Source organism: Piliocolobus tephrosceles, chromosome 2, assembly GCF_002776525.5.
Source record: "Piliocolobus tephrosceles isolate RC106 chromosome 2, ASM277652v3, whole genome shotgun sequence".
Classification (NCBI taxonomy): Eukaryota; Metazoa; Chordata; class Mammalia; order Primates; family Cercopithecidae; genus Piliocolobus; species Piliocolobus tephrosceles.
The window spans coordinates 29,485,372-29,505,997 of NC_045435.1; the positions used below are offsets into that span (position 1 = coordinate 29,485,372).

At 37.3% G+C, this 20,626-nt stretch overlaps 1 protein-coding gene across 1 annotated transcript in view; it reads right to left on the reverse strand.

The window, feature by feature from the left end:
* The window catches only part of CFAP44 (cilia and flagella associated protein 44), a 153,147-nt gene that overhangs the window by 72,657 nt on the left and 59,864 nt on the right, over positions 1 to 20,626 (reverse strand). Inside the window, exons 17-22 of the mRNA XM_023213354.1 lie at positions 17,947 to 18,108; positions 16,517 to 16,759; positions 10,586 to 10,731; positions 3,194 to 3,464; positions 330 to 385; positions 4 to 166 (exon numbers count right to left, since the gene is read on the reverse strand). Coding sequence (XP_023069122.1) covers positions 4 to 166; positions 330 to 385; positions 3,194 to 3,464; positions 10,586 to 10,731; positions 16,517 to 16,759; positions 17,947 to 18,108 — 1,041 coding nt within the window. The remainder of the gene's footprint in view (positions 1 to 3; positions 167 to 329; positions 386 to 3,193; positions 3,465 to 10,585; positions 10,732 to 16,516; positions 16,760 to 17,946; positions 18,109 to 20,626) is intronic.

Below are 20,626 nucleotides of genomic sequence, written 5' to 3' on the forward strand. Positions count from 1 at the left end.
TACTGTTCGTTTAAACTGCATATGCTTTGGTAATTCTTCATTCATTTCTAATAGTTTACAAAATTTAATCCTCAAAGCTTTGATTTGCTCTCTCTTCCATGCCTTTATTTCTTCCACTTCTTTCATTAACTTGTCATGTTCTCTTTTTCTCCTAGCATTCTCGATACTGAAAACAGAAATTTAAAACAATAACAGGGTGTGATACAGAAACAGCAGAGAAAATTAGTATTCAATAATTTGAAAATTCATTAAACTTGGTCAACTTCTGCACTGTTGATTTGTTTTCCAAAATCTCAGGTCTAGTCAGTATTTATCAAAAACTCCCATACCTGTAGGCTTTGGGATCTTCAATGTCTTCTGGAATTGGCTCTGTTTCAATTCCAAACTATAAGAAGGGAAGTAAAAGGTTAGCCCTTTAAAATTGCATAGCATTTTCCATAAAATATCTAGGAAGAAGTAAATTAAAAATTCAAATTGGTTCGGTTTTTTTTTCCTGCCAATTTCTAATAACTGTAGGTCTGAAAAACAGTTTCACAAAAATCTAAGGAAAAAATTGCAGTTTACTAAACTTATTCATTTCTGCTTAATTTGAAGGAGTACATAGGAAAAGTCTTAACCTAATCATATGTTTACAAAATGTTAATATCCCTATAATTTCCCCTCAAAATGTAAATTACTAATGTTCATATGCTATTGACACAGAATTCACAAAAGTCTAGACCATTTATTTCAAAATGCTGTTTTTTAGTATATCCCTTTATCACATGAATCATTTGTCCAGATACCTCAGTGTGTCCTAGAAATATTTCAATATATATATTTTTAAATTTTAAGTAAGCATTTTATATCATCTTCTCAAAGGAAGACATAAAGTGGAAAATGCAAAGAACAATATAATCCCCCTCCTTGAAAGAGAAAGACAGGAAATCAGAAATACAAATCTCCCTTCAGAAAGGAAATCAGTTTAAATTTGGGGGAACTAAGAACTAAATCACTTAAAAGTACTCTGTTTATTCAGGTACTGTGCTGTAAAATGTCTTAGTCTGTGATACTAAAGAAGGAGAATTATAATCCAGTGAACAAAATAGTCTTAGCTTGCTAACTAGTCGGTTCATAAATAAAACTAAACTTTATTCCATACTCTCTTTCATAGAAGATAGGTCTCTGTTTTGTTGTCATTTGTTGTAAGTAAATAAAGATTCTCTTTTTTTTTTTTTTTTTTTGAGACGGAGTCTCGCTCTGCCGCCCAGGCTGGAGTGCAATGGCCGGATCTCAGCTCACTGCAAGCTCCGCCTCCAAGGTTTAGGCCATTCTCCTGCCTCAGCCTCCCGAGTAGCTGGGACTACAGGCGCCCGCCAAATCACCCAGCTAGTTTTTTGTATTTTTTAGTAGAGACGGGGTTTTACCGCGTTAGCCAGGATGGTCTCGATCTCCTGACCTCGTGATCCGCCCGTCTCGGCCTCCCAAAGTGCTGGGATTACAGGCTTGAGCCACCGCGCCCGGCCAAGATTCTCTTTTGATAAAGTTGTTTTATTAATCTTTATATGTATGAAATGTATATCTACATATTTTTACAGAAGTCAAGGTTTATGACTTTAATAAAAGCAAAGTCATAAAACATAATCAATATAGGAGACAGTAATGGCTAATAAATTGTACTGACTATTAATCACTTAGGACAAAAATTTATTGAATTTTATTTATTTTTTATTCTTTTATTGGCCAGAGCTAAGTACCTTGGTTTTCTAATATCAGTGTGACTTCCAGGATTTGATGCTGACACTGGGGCAATTGTCTCCTGGCCACAGCTGCTTCCAATAAAGTTGAGTTAAACAAAGTTCCAAAAATATGCCAATCCGTTCCAAAATATATGCCAATGGGTCTCAATCCTAGCTGCACATTAGAATCACATGAAGGATACTGTATACAATACTGATGCCTGGGCCTCACCTTCAGAGATTCTAATTTAATTGTTCTTGGGTGGGCTCTGGCATCTGTACTTCTAGGGCTCCCCAGCTGATTCTGAAGTACAGTAAGGTAAGAACCTCAGACCAGTGCTGAGCTTAGTTGTTTTCTGGGTTGTTTGTTTGTTTGTTTGTTTTAAATTCTTTCTAATTTTTCTTTCTTAAAAGCAATGTCTGCTTCAGTGATTTCAGAAATATTGATTGCAGCCATAAATTTAAATGTAGAATAAATATTTTTCTATCCAATATGGGTTTCTGTAGAGAGGGACATTGACTGCAGCTGTAAATAAAAGGACACGATTATTGAAATGCGGGATAAATATTTTTCTATCCAATATGGATTTCTATAGAGAGGACTGGCACCAGGTAGAAAGGCATTTTCTTCTTGTTCATATACTTTCCCTCCTGTAATTCCTTTTTCTGAGCTGGACCCTCTCTAAACAGCAGCCCATATTCCAAATTTTGCTATTAGAAGAAATGAAAATCGACCTACTCATATCTTCCCTATATTCTTTATGTGTACTTTGAAGTAGGCTACCTGCTAAATGGGAAGCCAATATGTTCAAAGGAATTTTAGCTATAATCTTTCTAATACAACTCCTTTCTCCTTAGGAGCAATTCTGAAGATTATTAACTACTGATTTATCCAAATAACTTGCTTTGATAATATGAAATTCAAGTTCTATGACAGGAAAAAGGACATAATTTGGGAATCTGAACCCTCAAATTTCATCATAAAGCCAAAAATCTAGTTCTGCTTTTAAAAAAATATACTGAATCTTTGATCATGACCGACATTGTCTCATTCTAATACTAAAAACAAGTATATTTTTGCAACTCCTATCAAAACCACACTTTATGGCATATGTCCTATATCAGCCCTTACAATGAGTGAATGAATAAATGAAAAGCAAAAGAAAATCTGAAAAATTGTGAACTTTGAAAAAAAAACTGATTAAGAAAGTTTTCTTAATATACAAACTTTTGACTACATAGAAAAACTGACACACTCTTTTTTAATCTGGGGAATTACAATCTTTAATAATAAGGGGAATGTAATACCTTTAATACTTGATATAGAAGCACCAGAAAGTCAAATTATAATACTAGCAGGAAGATTAGACTATAAGGTGAATGTGAATTTTAATTTATAAAGAATATGAACAATTTTAATATCATTATTTTTAAATAAAGTTTGTTATTAATTAACTGGTTAATTACTTACATACCCTGGGAGAAGGCAGTTTGGCCTTGATGTCTTTCCTTAGCATAAATTCAGAAACAATGTTGAAAACAAAGATATTACCATCTGCTCCAACAGTCACCAAAAAACGATCATCAAAGCTACTAGCCATACTTTTAATACATCCATAATTATTGTCATGCATATTGAAGTGCCAGTAGTCCACCAAACTGGTCAATGAAGGGTCATTCTGATTTAGGACATAGACTCGAAGTGCTCCATTTTTCATTCCACAAAACATCATAACTTTGTTAATACTATGAAACAAAAAATGTAAATTGTTCTTCCATTAATCTGAAAATAATGCTTAATTTCAAGTTAATTGACAAGTGGCTGAATAAATAACAAAGTTGTTATGGACTGAATTGTACACTCCCAAAATTCATATATTGAAGCCCTAACACCTAATACTTCAGAATGTAACTGCATTGGGATACGGCCTTTAAAGAGGTAATTAAGTTAAAATGAGAACATTAGGGTGGGTTCTAATCCAGTCCGCCTGGTGTACTTATAAGAAGAAGATATTAAAGGGGGTTGCTTCCAAGATGGCAAAATAGGAACAGCTCTGGTCTGCAGCTCCCAGCAAGATCGACTCAGAAGATGGGTGATTTCTGCATTTCCAGCTGAGGTATCTGGTTCATCTCATGGGGACTGGTTGCACAGTGGGTACAGCCCACGGAGGGCAAGCCGAAGCAGGGCAGGGTGTTGCCTCACCTGGGAAGCTCGAGGGGTTGGGAGATTTCCCTTTCCTAGCCAAGGGAAACTGTGACAGACTGTATCTGGAAAAACGGTACACTTCTGCCCAAATACTGTGTTTTCAAAAGTCTTAGCAACCAGCAGACCAGGAGATTCCCTTCCATGCCTGGCTCAGCAGGTCCCACGCCCATGGAGCTTTGCTCACTGCTAGCACAGCAGTCTGAGATCAACCTGTGACACTGCAGCCTGGTGGGTGGAGGGGCACCTGCCATTACTGAGGCTTGACTAGGTAAAAAAAAAGCAGCTGGGAAGCTCTAACTGGGCAGAGCCCACTGCAACTCTGCAAGGCCTACTGCCTCTATAGACTTCACCTCTGCGGGCAGGGCATAGCTGAACAAAAGGCAGCAGACAACTTCTACAGACTTAATCATCCCTGTCTGACAGCTCTGAAGAGAGCAGTGGCTCTCCCAGCACGGCGTTGGAGCTCTGAGAACAGACAGACTGCCTCCTCAAGTGGGTCCCTGACCCCCATGTAGCCTGATAGACACCTCCCAGTAGGGGCCAACAGACACCTCATACAGGTGGGTGCCCCTCTGGGATGAAGCTTCTAAAGGAAGGATCAGGCAACCATATTTGCTGTTCTGCAATATTTGCCATTCTGCAGCCTCCATTGGTGATACTCAGGCAAACAGGGCCTGGAGTGGACCTCCAGCAAACTCCAACAGACCTGTAGCTGAGGGCCCTGACTGTTAGAAAGAAAACTAACAAACAGAAGAAATAGCATCAACATCAACAAAAAGGATATCCACACCAAAACCCCATTTGTAGGTTACCAACATCAAAGACCAAAAGTAGATAAAACCACAAAGATGGGGAGAAACCACAGCAGAAAAGCTGAAAATTCCAAAACCAGAGCACCTCTTCTCCTCCAAAGGATCACAGCTCCTCACCAGCAATGGAACAAACTGGACGGAGAATGACTTTGATGAGTTGACAGAAGTAAGCTTCAGAAGGTTGGTAATAACAAACTTCTCTGAGCTAAAGGAGCATGTTCTAACCCATCACAAGGAAGCTAAAAGCCTTGAAAAAAAGGTTAGATGAATGGCAAACTAGAATAAACAGTGTAGAGAAGACCTTAAATGACCTCCTGGAGCTGAAAACCACAGCACGAGAACTTCCTGACACATGCACAAGCTTCAATAGCTGATTCGATCAAGTGGAACACAGGATATCAGTGATTAAAGATCAAATTAATGAAATAAAGCAAGAAGACAAGATTAAAGAAAAGAGTAAAAAGAAACGAACAAAGTCACCAAGAAATATGGGACTATGTGAAAAGACCAAATCCACGTTTGATTGGTGTGCCTGTAAATGACGGGGAAAATGGAACCAAGTTAGAAAACACTCTTTAGGATATCATTCAGGAGAACTTCCCCAACCTAGCAAGGTAGGCCAACATTCAAATTCAGGAAACACAGAGAACACTACAAAGATTCTCCTTGAAAAGAGCAACCCCAGGACACATAATTGTCACATTCACCAAGGTTGAAACAAAGGAAAAAATGTTAAGGACAGCCAGAGAGAAAGGAAAGGTCAGGTTACCCACAAAGGGAAGCCCATCAGACTAACAGCAGATCTCTCTGCAGAAACCCTACAAGCCAGAAGAGAGTAGCGGCCAATATTCAATATTCTTAAAGAAAAGAATTTTCAACCTAGAATTTCATATCCAGCCAAACTAAGCTTCATCAGTGAAGGAGAAATAAAATCCTTTACAGACAAGCAAATGCTGAGAGATTTTGTCACCACCAGGCCTGCCTTACAAGAGCTTCTGAAGGAAGCACTAAACATGGAAAGGAACAACCTGCCTCAGGCACTGAAAAACATGCCAAATCGTAAAGACCATTATTTCTATGAAGAAACTGCATCAATTAACAGGCAAAATAACCAGCTAACATCATAATGACAGGATCAAATTCACACGTAACAATATTAACCTTAAATGTAAATGGGCTAAATGCTCCAATTAAAAGACACAGACTGGCAAATTGGATAAAGAGTCATGATCCATCTGTGTGCTGTATTCAGGAGACCCATCTCACATGCAGAGATACACACAGGATCAAAATAAAGGGATGGAGGAAGATCTACCAAGAAAATGGAAAGTAAAAAAAGCAGGGCTTGCAATTCTAATCTCTGATAAAACAGAGTTTAAACCAACAAAGATCAAAAGAGACAAAGAAGGCCATTACATAATGGTAAAGGGATCAATTCAACAAGAAGAGCTACCTATCCTAAATATATATGCACCCAATGCAGGAGCATCCAGATTCAAAAAGCAAGTTCTTAGAGGCCTACAAAGAGACTTAGACTCCCACACAATAATAATGGGAGACTTTAACACCCCACTGTCAATATTAGACAGATCAACGAGACAGAAGGTTAACAAGGATATCCAGGATTTGAACTCAGCTCTGTACCAAGCGGACCTAATAGACATCTACAGAACTCTCCATCCCAAATCAACAGAATATACATTCTTGTCAGGACCACATCATACTTATTCTAAAATTGACCACATAATTGGAAGTAAAACACTCCTCAAGAAATGTAAAAGAATAGAAATCACAACAAACTGTCTCTCAGACCACAGTGGAATCAAATTAGAACTCAGGATTAATAAACTCACTCAAAACTGCACAACTACATGGAAACTGAACAATCTGTTCCTGAATGACTACTGGGTAAATAACGAAATGAAGGTAGAAATAAAGATGTTCTTTAAAACCAATGAGAACAAGGACACAACGTACCAGAATCTCTGGGACACATTTAAAGCAGTGTGTAGAGGGAAATTTATAGCACTATATGCCCACAAGAGAAAGCAGGAAAGACTTAAAATTGACACCCCAACATTACAATTAAAAGAACTAGAGAAGCAAGAGCAAACAGATTCAAAAGCTAGCAGAAGGCAAGAAATAACTAAGATCAGAGCAGAACTGAAGAAGATAGAGACAAAAAAACCTGCAAAAAAATCAATGAATCCAGGAGCTGGTTTTATTGAAAAGATCAACAAAATTGATAGACTGCTAGCAAGACTAATAAAGAAGAAGAGAGAAGAATCAAATAGAAGCAATAAAAAATGATATAGGGGATATCACCACTGATCCCACTGATCCCACAGAAATACAACATACCATCAGAGAATACTATAAACACCTCTATGCAAATAAACTAGAAAATCTAGAAGAAATGGATAAATTCCTGGACACATACACCCTCCCAAGACTAAACCAGGAAGAAGTTGAATCTCTAAATAGACCAATAACAGGTCCTAAAATTGAGGCAATAATTAATACCCTACCAACCAAAAAAAAGTCCAAGACCAGATGGATTCACAGCCAAATTCTATCAGAGGTACAAAGAGGAGCTGGTACCACTCCTTCTGAAACTATTCCAATCAATAGAAAAAGAGAAAATCCTCCCTAACTCATTTTACGAGACCAGCATCATCCTGAAACCAAAGCATGGCAGAGACACAACAAAAAAAGAGAATTTTAGACCAATATCTCTGATGAACATCAGTGCAAAAATCCTCAATAAAATACTGGCAAACCAAATCCAGCAGCACATCAAAAAGCTTTTCCACCATGATCAAGTGGCCTTCATCCCTGGGATGCAAGGCTGGTTCAACATACACAAATCAATAGACGTAATCCATCACATAAACAGAACCAAAGACAAAAACCACATGATTATCTCAATAGATGCGGAAAAGGCCTTTGACAAAATTCAACAGCCCTTCATGCTAAAAACTCTCAATAAACTAGGTATTGATGGAATGTACCTCAAAATAATAAGAGCTATTTGTGACAAACCCACAGCCAATATCATACTGAATGGGCAAAATGGAAGCACATTCCCTTTGAAAACTGGCACAAGACAAGGATGTGCTCTCTCACCACTCCTATTCAACATTCAACATAGTGTTGGAAGTTCTGGCCAGGGCAAACAGGCAAGAGAAAGAAATAAAGGATATTCAATTAGGAAAAGAGGAAGTCAAATTGTGCCTGTTTGCAGATGACATGATTGTATATTTAGAAAACCCCATCGTCTCAGGCCACAATCTCCTTAAGCTGACAAACATCTTCGGCAAAGTCTCAGGATACAAAATCAATACGCAAAAATCACAAGCATTCCTATACAGCAGTAACAAACAGAGAGCCAAATCACAAGTGAATGCCCATTCACAACTGCTACAAAAAGAATAAAATACCTAGGAATCCAACTTACAAGGGACGTGAAGGACCACTTCAAGGAGAACTACAAACCACTGCTCAATGAAATAAAAGAGGATACAAACAAATGGAAGAACATTTCATGTTCATGGATAGGAAGAATCAATACTGTGAACATGGCCATACTGCCCAAGGTAATTCATAGATTCAATGCCATCATTGGTCAAGCTACCAATGATGTTCTTCACAAAATTGGAAAAAACTACTTTAAAGTTCATATGTAAACAAAAAAGAGCCTGCATAGCCAAGACAATCCTAAGCAAAAGAACAAAGCTGGAGGCATTACACTAACTGACTTCAAACTATACTATAAGGCTATAGTAACCAAAACAGCATGGTACTGGTACCAAAACAGATATACAGACCAATGGAACAGAACAGAGGCCTCAGAAATAACACCACACATCTACAACCATCTGATTTTTGACAAACCTGACAAAAACAAGAAATGGGGAAAGCGTTCCTTATTTAATAAATGGTGCTGGGAACACTGGCTAGCCATATGTAGAAAGCTGAAACTGGATCCCTTCCTTACATGTTATACAAAAAGTAACTCAAGATGGATTAAAGACTTAAATGTAAGACCTAAAGTCATAAAAACCCTAGAAGAAAACCTAGGCGATATCATTCAGGACATAGGCATGGGCAAAGACTTCATGTCTAAAACACCAAAAGCAACGGCAACAGAAACTAAAATAGACAAATGGGATCTAATTAAACTAAAGCGCTTCTGTACAGCAAAAGAAACAATCATCAGAGTGAACAGGCAACCTACAGAATGGGAGAAAATTTTTGCAATCTACCCATCTGACAAAGGGCTAATATCCAGAATCTACAAATAACTTAAACAAATTTACAGAAAAAACAAACAAACAATCCCATCAAAAGGTGGGCAAAGGATATGAACAGACACTTCTCAAAAGAAGACATTTATGCTGCCAACAGACACATGAAAAAATGCTCATCACCACTGATCATCAGAGAAATGCAAATCAAAACCACAGTGAGATACCATCTCACATCAGTTAGAATAGTGATCATTAAAAAGTCAGGAAACAACAGATGCTGGAGAGGATGTGGAGAAATAGGAACATTTTTATGCTGCCGGTGGGAGTGTAAATTAGTTCAACCATTTGTGTGGCGATTCCTCAAAGATCTACAACTGGAAATACCATTTGACCCAGCGATCCCATTATTGGGTATATACCCAAAGGATTATAAATCATGCTACTATAAAGACACATGTACATGTATGTTTATTGCGGCACCATTCACAATAACAAAGACTTGGAACCAACCCAAATGTCCATCAATGATAGACTGGATTAAGAAAAATGTGGCACATATATACCATGGAATACTATGCAGCCATAAAAAAGGTTGAGTTCATATCTTTGCAGGGACATGGATGCAGCTGGAAACCATCATTTTCAGCAAACTATCACAAGGACAGAAAATCAAACACTGCATGTTCTCACTCATAGGTGGGAACTGAACAACGAGAACACATGGACACAGGGCAGGGAACATCACACTCCAGGGCCTGTTGGGGAGTGGGGGCTGGGGGAAGGATAGCATTAGGAGAAATACCTAATGTAAATGATGAGTTGATAGGTGCAGTAAGCCAACATGGCACATGTATACCTAGGTAACAAATGTGCATGTTGTGCACGTGCACCCTTGAACTTAAAGTATAATAATTTAAAAAAAGAAGAAGAAGAGATTAGGATACTGACAGAAACATCAGGGATGACAGGCACCCAGAGAAAAGATCATGCAAAAAGGCAGATATCTATAAGTCAAGGAGAGAGGCCTCAAAAGAAAGCAAGCTGCTGACACCTTGATCTTGGAACTCCAGCCTCCAAAACTGTGAGAAAAAAGATTCTGCTGTTTAAGCCACCTAGTCTATGATGTTTTATTGCGGCAGCCCTAGCAAACTAATACAAAAGAGTAGAGAAAAAGGGCCAATTTGAAATTTGGAGCTATTATATTGGGTCATCAGAAGAATAACTGGCATATATGCCTAGTTCTCAATTATCAAAGGGCTAATGATTTAATTGTGATTTCTCCAGAATAACTGTAACCCTGAACCTTCATTTCTGACTATGTAAGTAGCATCCTCCTAGGTAACAGAATGTAAATCCATGCAATTCAATTGTGAGATAAACAAAAATACTGACAGAATATTTGGTGGGGGTATTTAAATGTAATTTCAGTAGTAGCTTTGATTATATTTATTCATTTGATTTATTTAACAAAATATTTTTTGAGTATCCCTTCATTTGGATGGATCTCTAAAAATTGACAATATCCATGATGGACAAAAGCATAGACACTAATGGAATACGGGATATGGTTTTTTTAAAGCTTTTTGAAATACTGCTCACTTGAAAGTGATAGTTTGGATGGGATTATCCTCTGTATTCTCAAGATAACGGACATCGATAGGTTCATCTTTTTGTTCCTTGAAATCACGGCTTTCATCACAAGGGGGGAACTCACAGTGATACAGAAAACCGGAATCATAGTCACCCTAGAAAAGAGATAAGTAACATAGAAGGTGGTACTTGAATATAACACACATAAATGCATGAGAATTTTTTGATTATTTCAAATTTGAAAACATAAAATAGATGTTTTCAAACATCTACTTCTACATAATTTCTATGATTATAGATTTATTATTTCTAAAAATCATCTCCTTTATCCATTTATACACAACTATATAAGTATAATAAAAACCTTATGATGATTTGTTTTCATTTAAAAGCCAATACAAGAGAGAGATCACCTCTGACTCCCTACCTATAGAATTTCATTTTATGTCTTCAAGCATTAATCTGAATAAGCAGTAACAAATGAATAGGGTTTTGCACTTCCTCATTTTTACAGCTAGTTTTCAGTTTAAGGTAACTATAAACACTGTTAATTTTCCAGAAAGGGCTATTTCAGAAAAATTTATCCATGTAGTGAGAAGATGAATGATTAACTGGAAGAGCTATATTGCTCCAACTCTAATTTCCTTATTACTGAGACTCCTTATTATAGGAAACAAATTAAGGGTCAGAACAACTTTATGAACAATAAAAGAATAAAAAAGAGAAGGTAACAACATGGTCACCTCTGAAAATCAAATTACTAAGTTTTCACTTTTGACAATGGCAGACTAGATTGTTTCAGCCAAACTCTCCAACTGAGAACAACCAGAACAAATTTTCTAAATGTGTTTGAAGGCATTGGAAAGCTACCAGAATCGCAAGATCCAAACAAGAGGGAAAGCCAGAAGTGAGCCTGGCATTTGACGCTGCTTTACTCCCTGGAGCAACTGTCAGTTCTTAAAGTGGCAGCTGAGAGGCTAAGAAGCTGGACAAAGCTATCTGCAGTCTCATGGACTTATGGAGAAAGAAATAATCATTCCCAGGGTTCAATCCGTGTCTCAAAGAGGTATTTGAACACCCACCTCATTCATAGCAGCATTATTCACAACAGCCAAAAGGTGGGAGCAATCCATGTGCCTATTTTTGAGTGTTTATTTTGAGATGGGGTCTCACTCTGTCACCTAGGCTAGAATGCAGTGGTGCCATCTTGGCTCACTGCAACTTCCACCTCCCAAGTTCAAGCCATTCTCCTGCCTCGGCCTCCCGGGTAGCTAGGATTGCAGGTGTGAGCCACTGCACCCATCTAATTTTTTCTATTTTTAGTAGAGATGGGGTTTTGCCATGTTGGCCAGGCTGGTCTGGAACTCCTGGCTTCAAGTGATCCACCCGCCTTGACCTCCTAAAGTGCTAGGATTACAGGCATGAGCCATCATGCTTGGCCCCAAGTGTCTATTGATGACTGAGTATATAAGCAAAATATGGTACATACTTAAAATGGAGTATTATTTAGCCTTGAAAGGAAATTCTGACGTATGCCGCATCATGGATGAAACTTAGGGAAATTATGCCAAGTGAAACAAGCCAGTCATAAAGAGACAGATACTATATAATTTCACTTATTTGAGATACTTAGAGTAGTCAAAATCATAGAAAAAGAAAGTAGAGTGATGGTTGCCAGGGGCTGAGAGAAGGGAAGATCAGGAGTTATCATTTGATGGGTATGGGAGTTTCTGTGTGACAGGATGAGGACAGTGGAGACGGATGTTGGTGATGATGTCACAACATTGTGAATACGTTTACTACTACTGAGCTGTACACTTAAAAATGCTTAAGATGGTCAATTTTATGTTACACGTCTTTTACTTCAATAAAAAACCATTGGAAAAACAAACTTTAAAATAAAAGACAGTTATGAAGCTGGAACAGAGATCACAAAAAACAGGCTAAAGCATGGAGAGAGAGAAAAAGGATGGAAAATCTTCTTGAATGATGTAAGATACATATGGAACATAATGAGAAGGATGTAATACATACGAAGTTGGGGTCCCAGAACAAGAGAGTGAAAAGATAGGCCAGAAGCAACATTGTGGTAGATAATGGCTGAGAATTTTCTAAAACTGAAGAGAGATGTTGAAATTTAGAGTGCTACGAACTGCAAACAAAATAAAAATGAAGAAACTACAGCTTTTTTTAAAAATTTTTTTTATTTTTTATTTATTTTATTTTTTTATTTTTATTTTTATTTATTTTTAATTTTTTTTTAAGAAACTACACCTTTTAACCACGCATGTTGGCACATGCCTATAATCCCAGCTACTTGGGAAACTAGCCAGGAGAATCACTTGAGCCTGGGAAGTAGAGGCTGTAGTGTGCCGAGATGGCACCACTGCATTCCAGCCTGGGCAACAGAATGAGTGAGACTCTGTCTCAAAAACAAAAATAAATAAATAAATAAAATCACCTCTAAAAGAATAGTAAAAGAATGTATAACTAATAATCTAGTAGAGGAAGAAAACTGTAGAAAAAATTACCTAATCACTCAATAGAAGGTGAAAAAGGGAAAGAAAATAAATTTAGAACGAGTGTGACAAATAGAAATAATTACTAAGATGGTAAATTTAAACTAAAATATATCAGTAATTACATTAAATATAAATGAACATAGTACTTTTTTAAAAGACAAATATAATCCTATAGGATTCTTTTAAGCCTAACCATATACTGTTTACAAGAGACCTACTTTCAATATAAGGGTATCAAATAGTGAAGGAAAGAGAAGAATCCTTAATAACTTCAAGGTTTTGGCATAGTAACTAAGTGGATGATTGTCTCATTTACTGAGATGGAGATGGAGCAGGTTTGTATGGGACATGTATGGTTTAAAAGTAATGTCTTGGACAGGTTAATTTTGAGGGCCAAGGAGTATTGTCAAGTTGTATATACAAGTCTAAGTGGAGGGGAGAGGTCAGGACTAGAGATAAATATTTGAGATTCACTGGAAGATACGTGATATTTAAAGTCATCAGACTGTGTAAAGTTACCTTAGCAAGAAAGAGGGGGCCCAAGGCCACACTCTGGAGTATTTCAAACTTCAAAGCTTGTTCTGCACATGAGAAGCCAGCAAAAGAGGCTGAAATGGAGTGGCCAGAAGAGTGTAATGTCTTAGAAGCCAAGAGAAGAAAACATTTGAGAAGTATGAGGGATCAACTCTGTTAAATGTTCTGAAAAGTCAAATGGACAGAGAATTGACCTCTGAGCTTGTCATCATTAGTGAAGTGACAGAGATAGAAGCCCAGCTGGAAGGGGCTGAAGTCAAATAAGAGGTGGATAAGTTAAGCCAATGATTACAGATGATTCTTTCAGTAACTTTTTATGTAATAGAGCAGGGGGGCAGAAAGAAAGAGAGGTTAGGGAAATAAAATTAAAATTAGTACTAGAGCATGTTTGTATGCACATGATAATAACTGAATAGAAAAGACAGAAACTGATGATACAGGAGACCAAGTGGTTTATCTCAGGAGCAAAATTTTTGAGAAAATGAGAAGGGATGGGATCAAGGAGCCCTTGGGAACAGTGTCCTTGGAGAGTTGCAAGGGACTGTTGTCCAATTATAACAACAGGCAAGGCAGACAAAAGGTAGATAGATCCCTATAGGGTGTTACATCTAATTGAGACAAGAAAAGGAAATTCCATCTGCTTTTATTTTTTTCTGTGAAATGTGAGATGAGGTTATCATTGAAGAGTAAGAGAAGGTACAAAATGTTTGAAGGGAGAAGAAAGACTTAATGCAATAATTTGGAAAGTGAATATGGCTGGGCAGTAGAATCAGCCGCAGTGTGAGTATTGATTTGAGAACTGCAGTCATTACTTCAAAATGAGACGGGTTTTTCTTCACCATTTGTTTGGCTACAGGCACAGAGTTGTCAAATTGTTGGCTCAAGCTCTGCTACCTCTGTTAACTATACTTTAACCTTGTTCACCAGTGTAGCTTAATGGTTAAGGGTATGAACTCTGGAGCCAGAATGCTTGAGTCCAGATCATAGTTTCACTTCTCATTAGTTATATGGCCTTGGATAAAATGCCTAACATTTCCATGCCTTGGTTTCTTCATATATAAAATGGAAAAAATAATACCACTTATTTTATGGTTGGTTAAGTAAATTACTTAGAAAAATACCTGGTACAGAATAAGTAGGTTGTCATATTCAGCAAATGAAAATAAAGGTCATCTATTAAATTTAAATTTCAGACAAATATATATATATATATTTGAGATGGAGTCTTGCTCTGTCACCAGGCTGGAGTGCAGTGGCAGAATCTTGGCTCACTGCAACCTTCACCTCCCGGGTTCAAGTGATTCCCCTGCCTTGGCCTCCCAAGCAGCTGGGACTACAGACACCTGCTACCATGCCCGGCTAATTTTTTGTGTTTTAGTAGAGACAGGGTTTCACCATGTTGGCCAGGATGGTCTCTATTTCCTGACCTTGTGATCCACCCGCCTTGGCCTCCCAAAGGGCTGGGATTACAGGCATGAGACACTGCACCCACCTAAAAATAATTTTTAGTGTAAGTATGTACTATGTAATTTTACTTGGAAACCCTAAGAGTAAGCATTAAATATGTGCAGGGTTTTCTGTTTGTGTTTTGTTGTTGTTGTTGTTGTTGTTGTTTGAGATGGGGTCTCACTACATTATACAGGCTGGTCTTGAACTCCTGGGCTCAAGCAATCTTCCCACCTCAGCCTCTTGAGTAACTGGGACTACAGACATACACCTCTGCCCCTGGCACAAATATGTTTGTTAAATAATAAGTAATTTTTGCATCTATATTTATTGCATTGTATTACAGTTAATTGTTTCTGTACTTCTTTCCCTCAAATGAAGACTTCCTAAAGGGAGGAACCATGTTTTCTTTATCCCTTTATCCTTTGAACTCCATACAATAGTAGTCATTTACAATTGTTTTATAAAACACAGAAGACAGGCAGAAAGGGTAGAGGAACTAATACATGATGTCCTATAATGTCTCCAGTGCTATTTTCCATCCTTCTTTCTGCTTGCCTCCTTAGTAATACAAAAGATATAGTTCTAGGAAAAGTTGAGGAGGGAAAAAGTCAACACTCATCACTCCTTACAGCAACAGTCCTTGGCTAGTCAGCGTCCTGGCCTGGCTAAAGACCTAGGACCAGTGATGAATTAGTAATGATCTTCCACATACACTTTTATGAATTTTTTTTTTTTTTTTTGGTGGATGGAACTGAAAATTGTGACAAAATTATAATGAAGGAAATCTTGCTTTGTAGTAGATCAATAAAATATTCCAAGCAAAGAGTAAAAAATGTATAATTGGAGGATGTACTCCTACAGCATTGTGATAGGCCCTGATACTTTCTTCCTAATATTCATTTTTCCCTTCTTCCTTATGAGCCAAGTTCTGGTTTTGTTCAGGGTGGCAATTAGACCATCTGAAAACGCTTATCTTCCTAGACTTGCATGTGACCACACAGCATAGTTGTAGATAATGAGAAGTAAGAAAAGTCTACTGGATAGTACTGCCATGAAAGCTATTCTTCTCAAAATTAAAAAACAACAGTCTTGGTTGGAAAAACCCCTAGCCTTTTGCCTTTCTACACTTGATCCTTCTCTGCTTTGACCTGCCTGGAACATTATGATTGACAAGCAGATAATAGATAATCTATAGATTTATCTGTACAATTATCTGCACAAGTAGACACATAAAAAAGATGTTTAGATTATTTTAAAACAACTATATCCCACATTCATTCACCGAAACTCACAACTTCAATAGTATTTAATAAATGAAATCTAAAAAAAATAGATAAGTGAAATCTTAACATAAGAGTAAGAAAGAATGAAGTTACAATAACTACAAACTATATTGAAATATGATTGAGGTAAAAATTGTTACACTGTTACCTACCAAAGAAACCCAGAACTTCCCTGGCTCCGAGTAAAATCCACAGAGGATGGGAGAGGGGGTTGATGGAATAAATATTTCAGGTAAAGGCCCTTCTTCCTCCTCCTCCTCTTCTTCCTCTTCCTCCTCCTGAAATTCCTTTTCTCCATCTTCTCCCATCTCTGCTGCTAGCTTGTTCCTCTTTTCTTCCCTTATTTTTTCCTTCAACTTCCTTTGTCTCTCCCTCTTTTCAATTTCTATTGATCTCTTTTAAAAGAAACATTAAGTAGGTATAAAAACAATTATGACTCATTCGTTCATTTACACCATTGGGGATGACAATGAAAGTAGAAAGATACACAGCTCTGTAAAAATAGTATTTAAAAATACCAATGTGAGAATATATTTTTATCATTAAAACTTTTAAATCATTGGAATGACTCATTTTTGTTCTATCCCTATTAATCTTGGTTTTACAGAAATTATTTGGTCATTTTTTTCCTAATTAGAGAAGCTAAATACAACTTCTCTTGGAGCCTATCACTGTTAACCCAGGAATTAGGCAGACTGAAATAGTCCACAAGGAAAGTTGCTTCCAACTTTAGTAATACTCTGAGTTCGGCCTTCATCGTCTATCAATTGTCCTTTGCAAAAGCCCTCTGACACTGGTATTTCCACCTCCCATCTTTTACCATTTCATTCTGTTCACCCCTCACAATTATCTTCCTAACTTACATGATATCATCACATCAATCCTCTCCTCACAAACTCACAATGGATCTCAATGGTCTAAAATGAAATGTTTTGGCTGGCATTTAAGGAGCCCCATGCATTGGTCACAGACTCTTGAAACATCCCTCCACAAATTGCCTCCCTATATTTTATTGATCTATTCGTCATTTCTTGAAAACACTCACAACTCTGTATTCTCTTGGGATGTTCTTCCAGCCTTTATTGCCATCGTCCTATTTTCACCTCTCAAAATTCTCCCTATTTTTTTTTCTTGAGACAGGGTCTCACTCTGTCACCTGGGCTGGAGTGCAGTGGTGCAATCATAGCTCACTGTAACCATAAACTCCCGGGCTCAAGCGATCCTCCCACCTCAGCCTCCCAAAGTGCTGGGATGACAGGCATGAGCCAATGTGCCTGGCCTTTCCCATTCTTTAGGTATAAATGTCACTTCCAGGCAGTCATCTTTGACCTCCTCCCATCCCTCTATCAGAATCCTCTCTCTTTTCTTCTGCAGACCCCTAAAATTTCCTTCTTTGCATTTTGATTTCCATATCTATTTACTACTGCCTTCTAATAGCTGCTTTCCTACCAGATTATAAACTCCTTAAGTTCTGGGCCTATGTTTTATTCTTTTCTGTATTCCATCAGCACTTAACACAGGATATTTTATGTTCTAAGGAAAGGAAATTATTAAAAGATAATGCTTCAGTAATATTCCATACCAGAATCTTAGATTTGACACTTGAAAAATGGAAACATTTTATGCACATGTCTTTGATTTCATAGGAGACTACATCATGATCATCCTCTTCTAGATTTATGGTTGGAAGTGGAGCTTCAAGAATATAGCCATTTTCACAGATAATTAGTAAAGTACTTTCAAGCTAAAAAAGAAAAATTGAACATATTTACATTTAGGCAAATTTTTTAAAGCATAGTTTAAAAAGATTATAAATAAAAAATATAATTACTATGTATATTAGCCATGTTTAAAACACACTTAATTCCTCACTGCAGTTATTGGTTAAAAAGTCAAGTTTATTAATAATTATTAGTCATAAGTATTAATTATTGTTATATCATTATTAATTAATAAGGTAATTATTAAAATTAGATTTACATTTGGTTCCTTTATAGATGCCATAACATATGTGATTCATACATGTCTTCTGATTTTCTGATGAACATATGTGGTTGTGAAACCTGTCAGCTGAAAGGGCCAAATATTAAAATTAGGACTGCCAAGGAAAGTCTGCGTGTGTGGATGCTGTAGTCAGTCCTAGCCTACTTTGATGGCTCATCCTCTCTCTGCCTCAGTTTAGCAAACATGGACGTTCCCAGGTTTTTGTCCTCTTCCCTCTTTTCTCCCTCCATAAGCATTTTCTGGGAAATCTTACAACCTTCATTATCATTTACATGCAATTAAATTTCAAATTAATCTCTCCAGCCCAGACTTCTCTCTTGGCTTCAAAACCATGTATTTAATCATGAATGGGAAATCCCCATCTTGATATTTACAGATACATTATTTGAAATGTTTATTCATTTGGTTATTTCATGAACAATTATTTGTTGTGTGCCTACTATGTACTCAGCATTTTCTTAAGTGGTAGGGATAAATTTATAATAAGAAAAACATAATATCTGCCATAATGTAGCTTATCTCCAATGGAAGCTTGTAATTTAGCAAATCAGATAAATAAACGTAAATTGTAATTGCAGAAGTCCTGCAGAGGTGTCATAGAACAAGTAGGTTGTATAAAGCTTTCAGAGAAGGTGGTATCTGAGTTTCAAGGTAAAGAATATATAAATTATAATTACATAATGAGTTAAGGGAGGGTTTGAAGGAGCAAGCCCTCAAGGAAAACACCATGTGCAAAAGTCCTGTGGAACATTTGCTTTTAAAAGAAAACTGTGGCTTGGATGGCATCACCTAGGGCAAAAGAACAGAATGAGAGGAGAGATTGGCAGAGCCTTAGGGAAACTTAATGCTCAATGACTGAGTGAGGAAGACTGAGAAAGAATGACAAGATGTGGGAAAGGGAACCAGCGAAGCATAGTACCACAAAAGTGAAAGCAAAATGGTATTTCAAAAAGTAACGAAAGATTGACAGGATCAAACGTTGCTAAGAGGTCAAGAAATATAAGAACTAAACATTAAATGGATATTATTGGTGCTTTTAGAAGAGCTGATTTGGTGGAATGATGAGACCAGAAGTCAGGTAAGAGCACATAAAGGAGAGAGTGATATGTAAGGAAATGGAGTCTGAGAATAGTCCATCCTTTTGAGAAAGTAGGCTGATTAGAGAGATAGGGTAGTAGCTAGAGGAGAATATAAGATCAAGGAAGTTATGTTTCGTAAGTAGGAGAGACGAGAACATATTTAAATACTGAAGGAAACAGTCCAATAAACAGGTATGATTAAATTTCTATGACAGAAAAGAGAAATAATGTAAAATATTGAAAAAAAAATTGGGAGAGAGTAGAAACAAAAGGGCAAGAGGCAGAATTGGCCTCTTAAGTAGGAAGGGAGACAGCTTCTCTATTGCAAAAGAGGGAGGAGGAGCAGATGAATACAGAGGTAAATGGGATTTTCCGTTTGGTACTGGGAAGTGAAAAAGTTCCCGTCTGAGGGCTCCTAGTTTTTCTATGATACAAGTTTTTCTGGGAGTGAGTTGGGAGCAATAGGCTTGAAGCTTTGTAGAGAAGAAAAGTTCTAAAATGGTCATCATGTGTGAAAGAGGGAGTTGATAATAGCAATGTCATAGGATTGCTGAACCATTTTATGGATTATGTCGAGGCCATTTTAATCACTAAATTATACAGGAGGTAATCTTCGTTGACATATAACTATCTCCAGCAGCCTTTGGCTGATCACTATAGGCCAATATAAATTAGTTGGGGGAAGTTCAGAGATGGACTTTTGCTTGATGGGTATGAAGAAAAGACAGAGGGATAAAGGAAATCAGGGCATTGGAAGAATGTTATTGATCCTTGTTTATCTTAGTTCAGGCCGCTATAATAGAATACCATAAACTAGGTAGCTTAAACAGAAATTCATCTCTCGGAGTTCTAGGAGCTGGGAAGCCCAAGAGCAAGGGACTGGCAGATCCAGTATCTGATAAGGGCATTTTTCCTGGTTCATTGATGGTGATCTTGTTGTATTCTCACAGGACAGAGAGAACAAACTCTGGTCTCTTCATCCCCTTATAAGGAAATTAATCCCATTCATAAGGGTTCCACCCTCGTGAACTAATTACCTCAAAGGCCCCACCTCCAAATACTATCACATGGGGGATTTAGGCTTCAACATATGAATTGGAGTGTCAGGGGGAGTATAAACATTCAGTCCATAGTATTATTGAAATAAAGAATTATAAAATTTAAGCTGGACATGGAAGG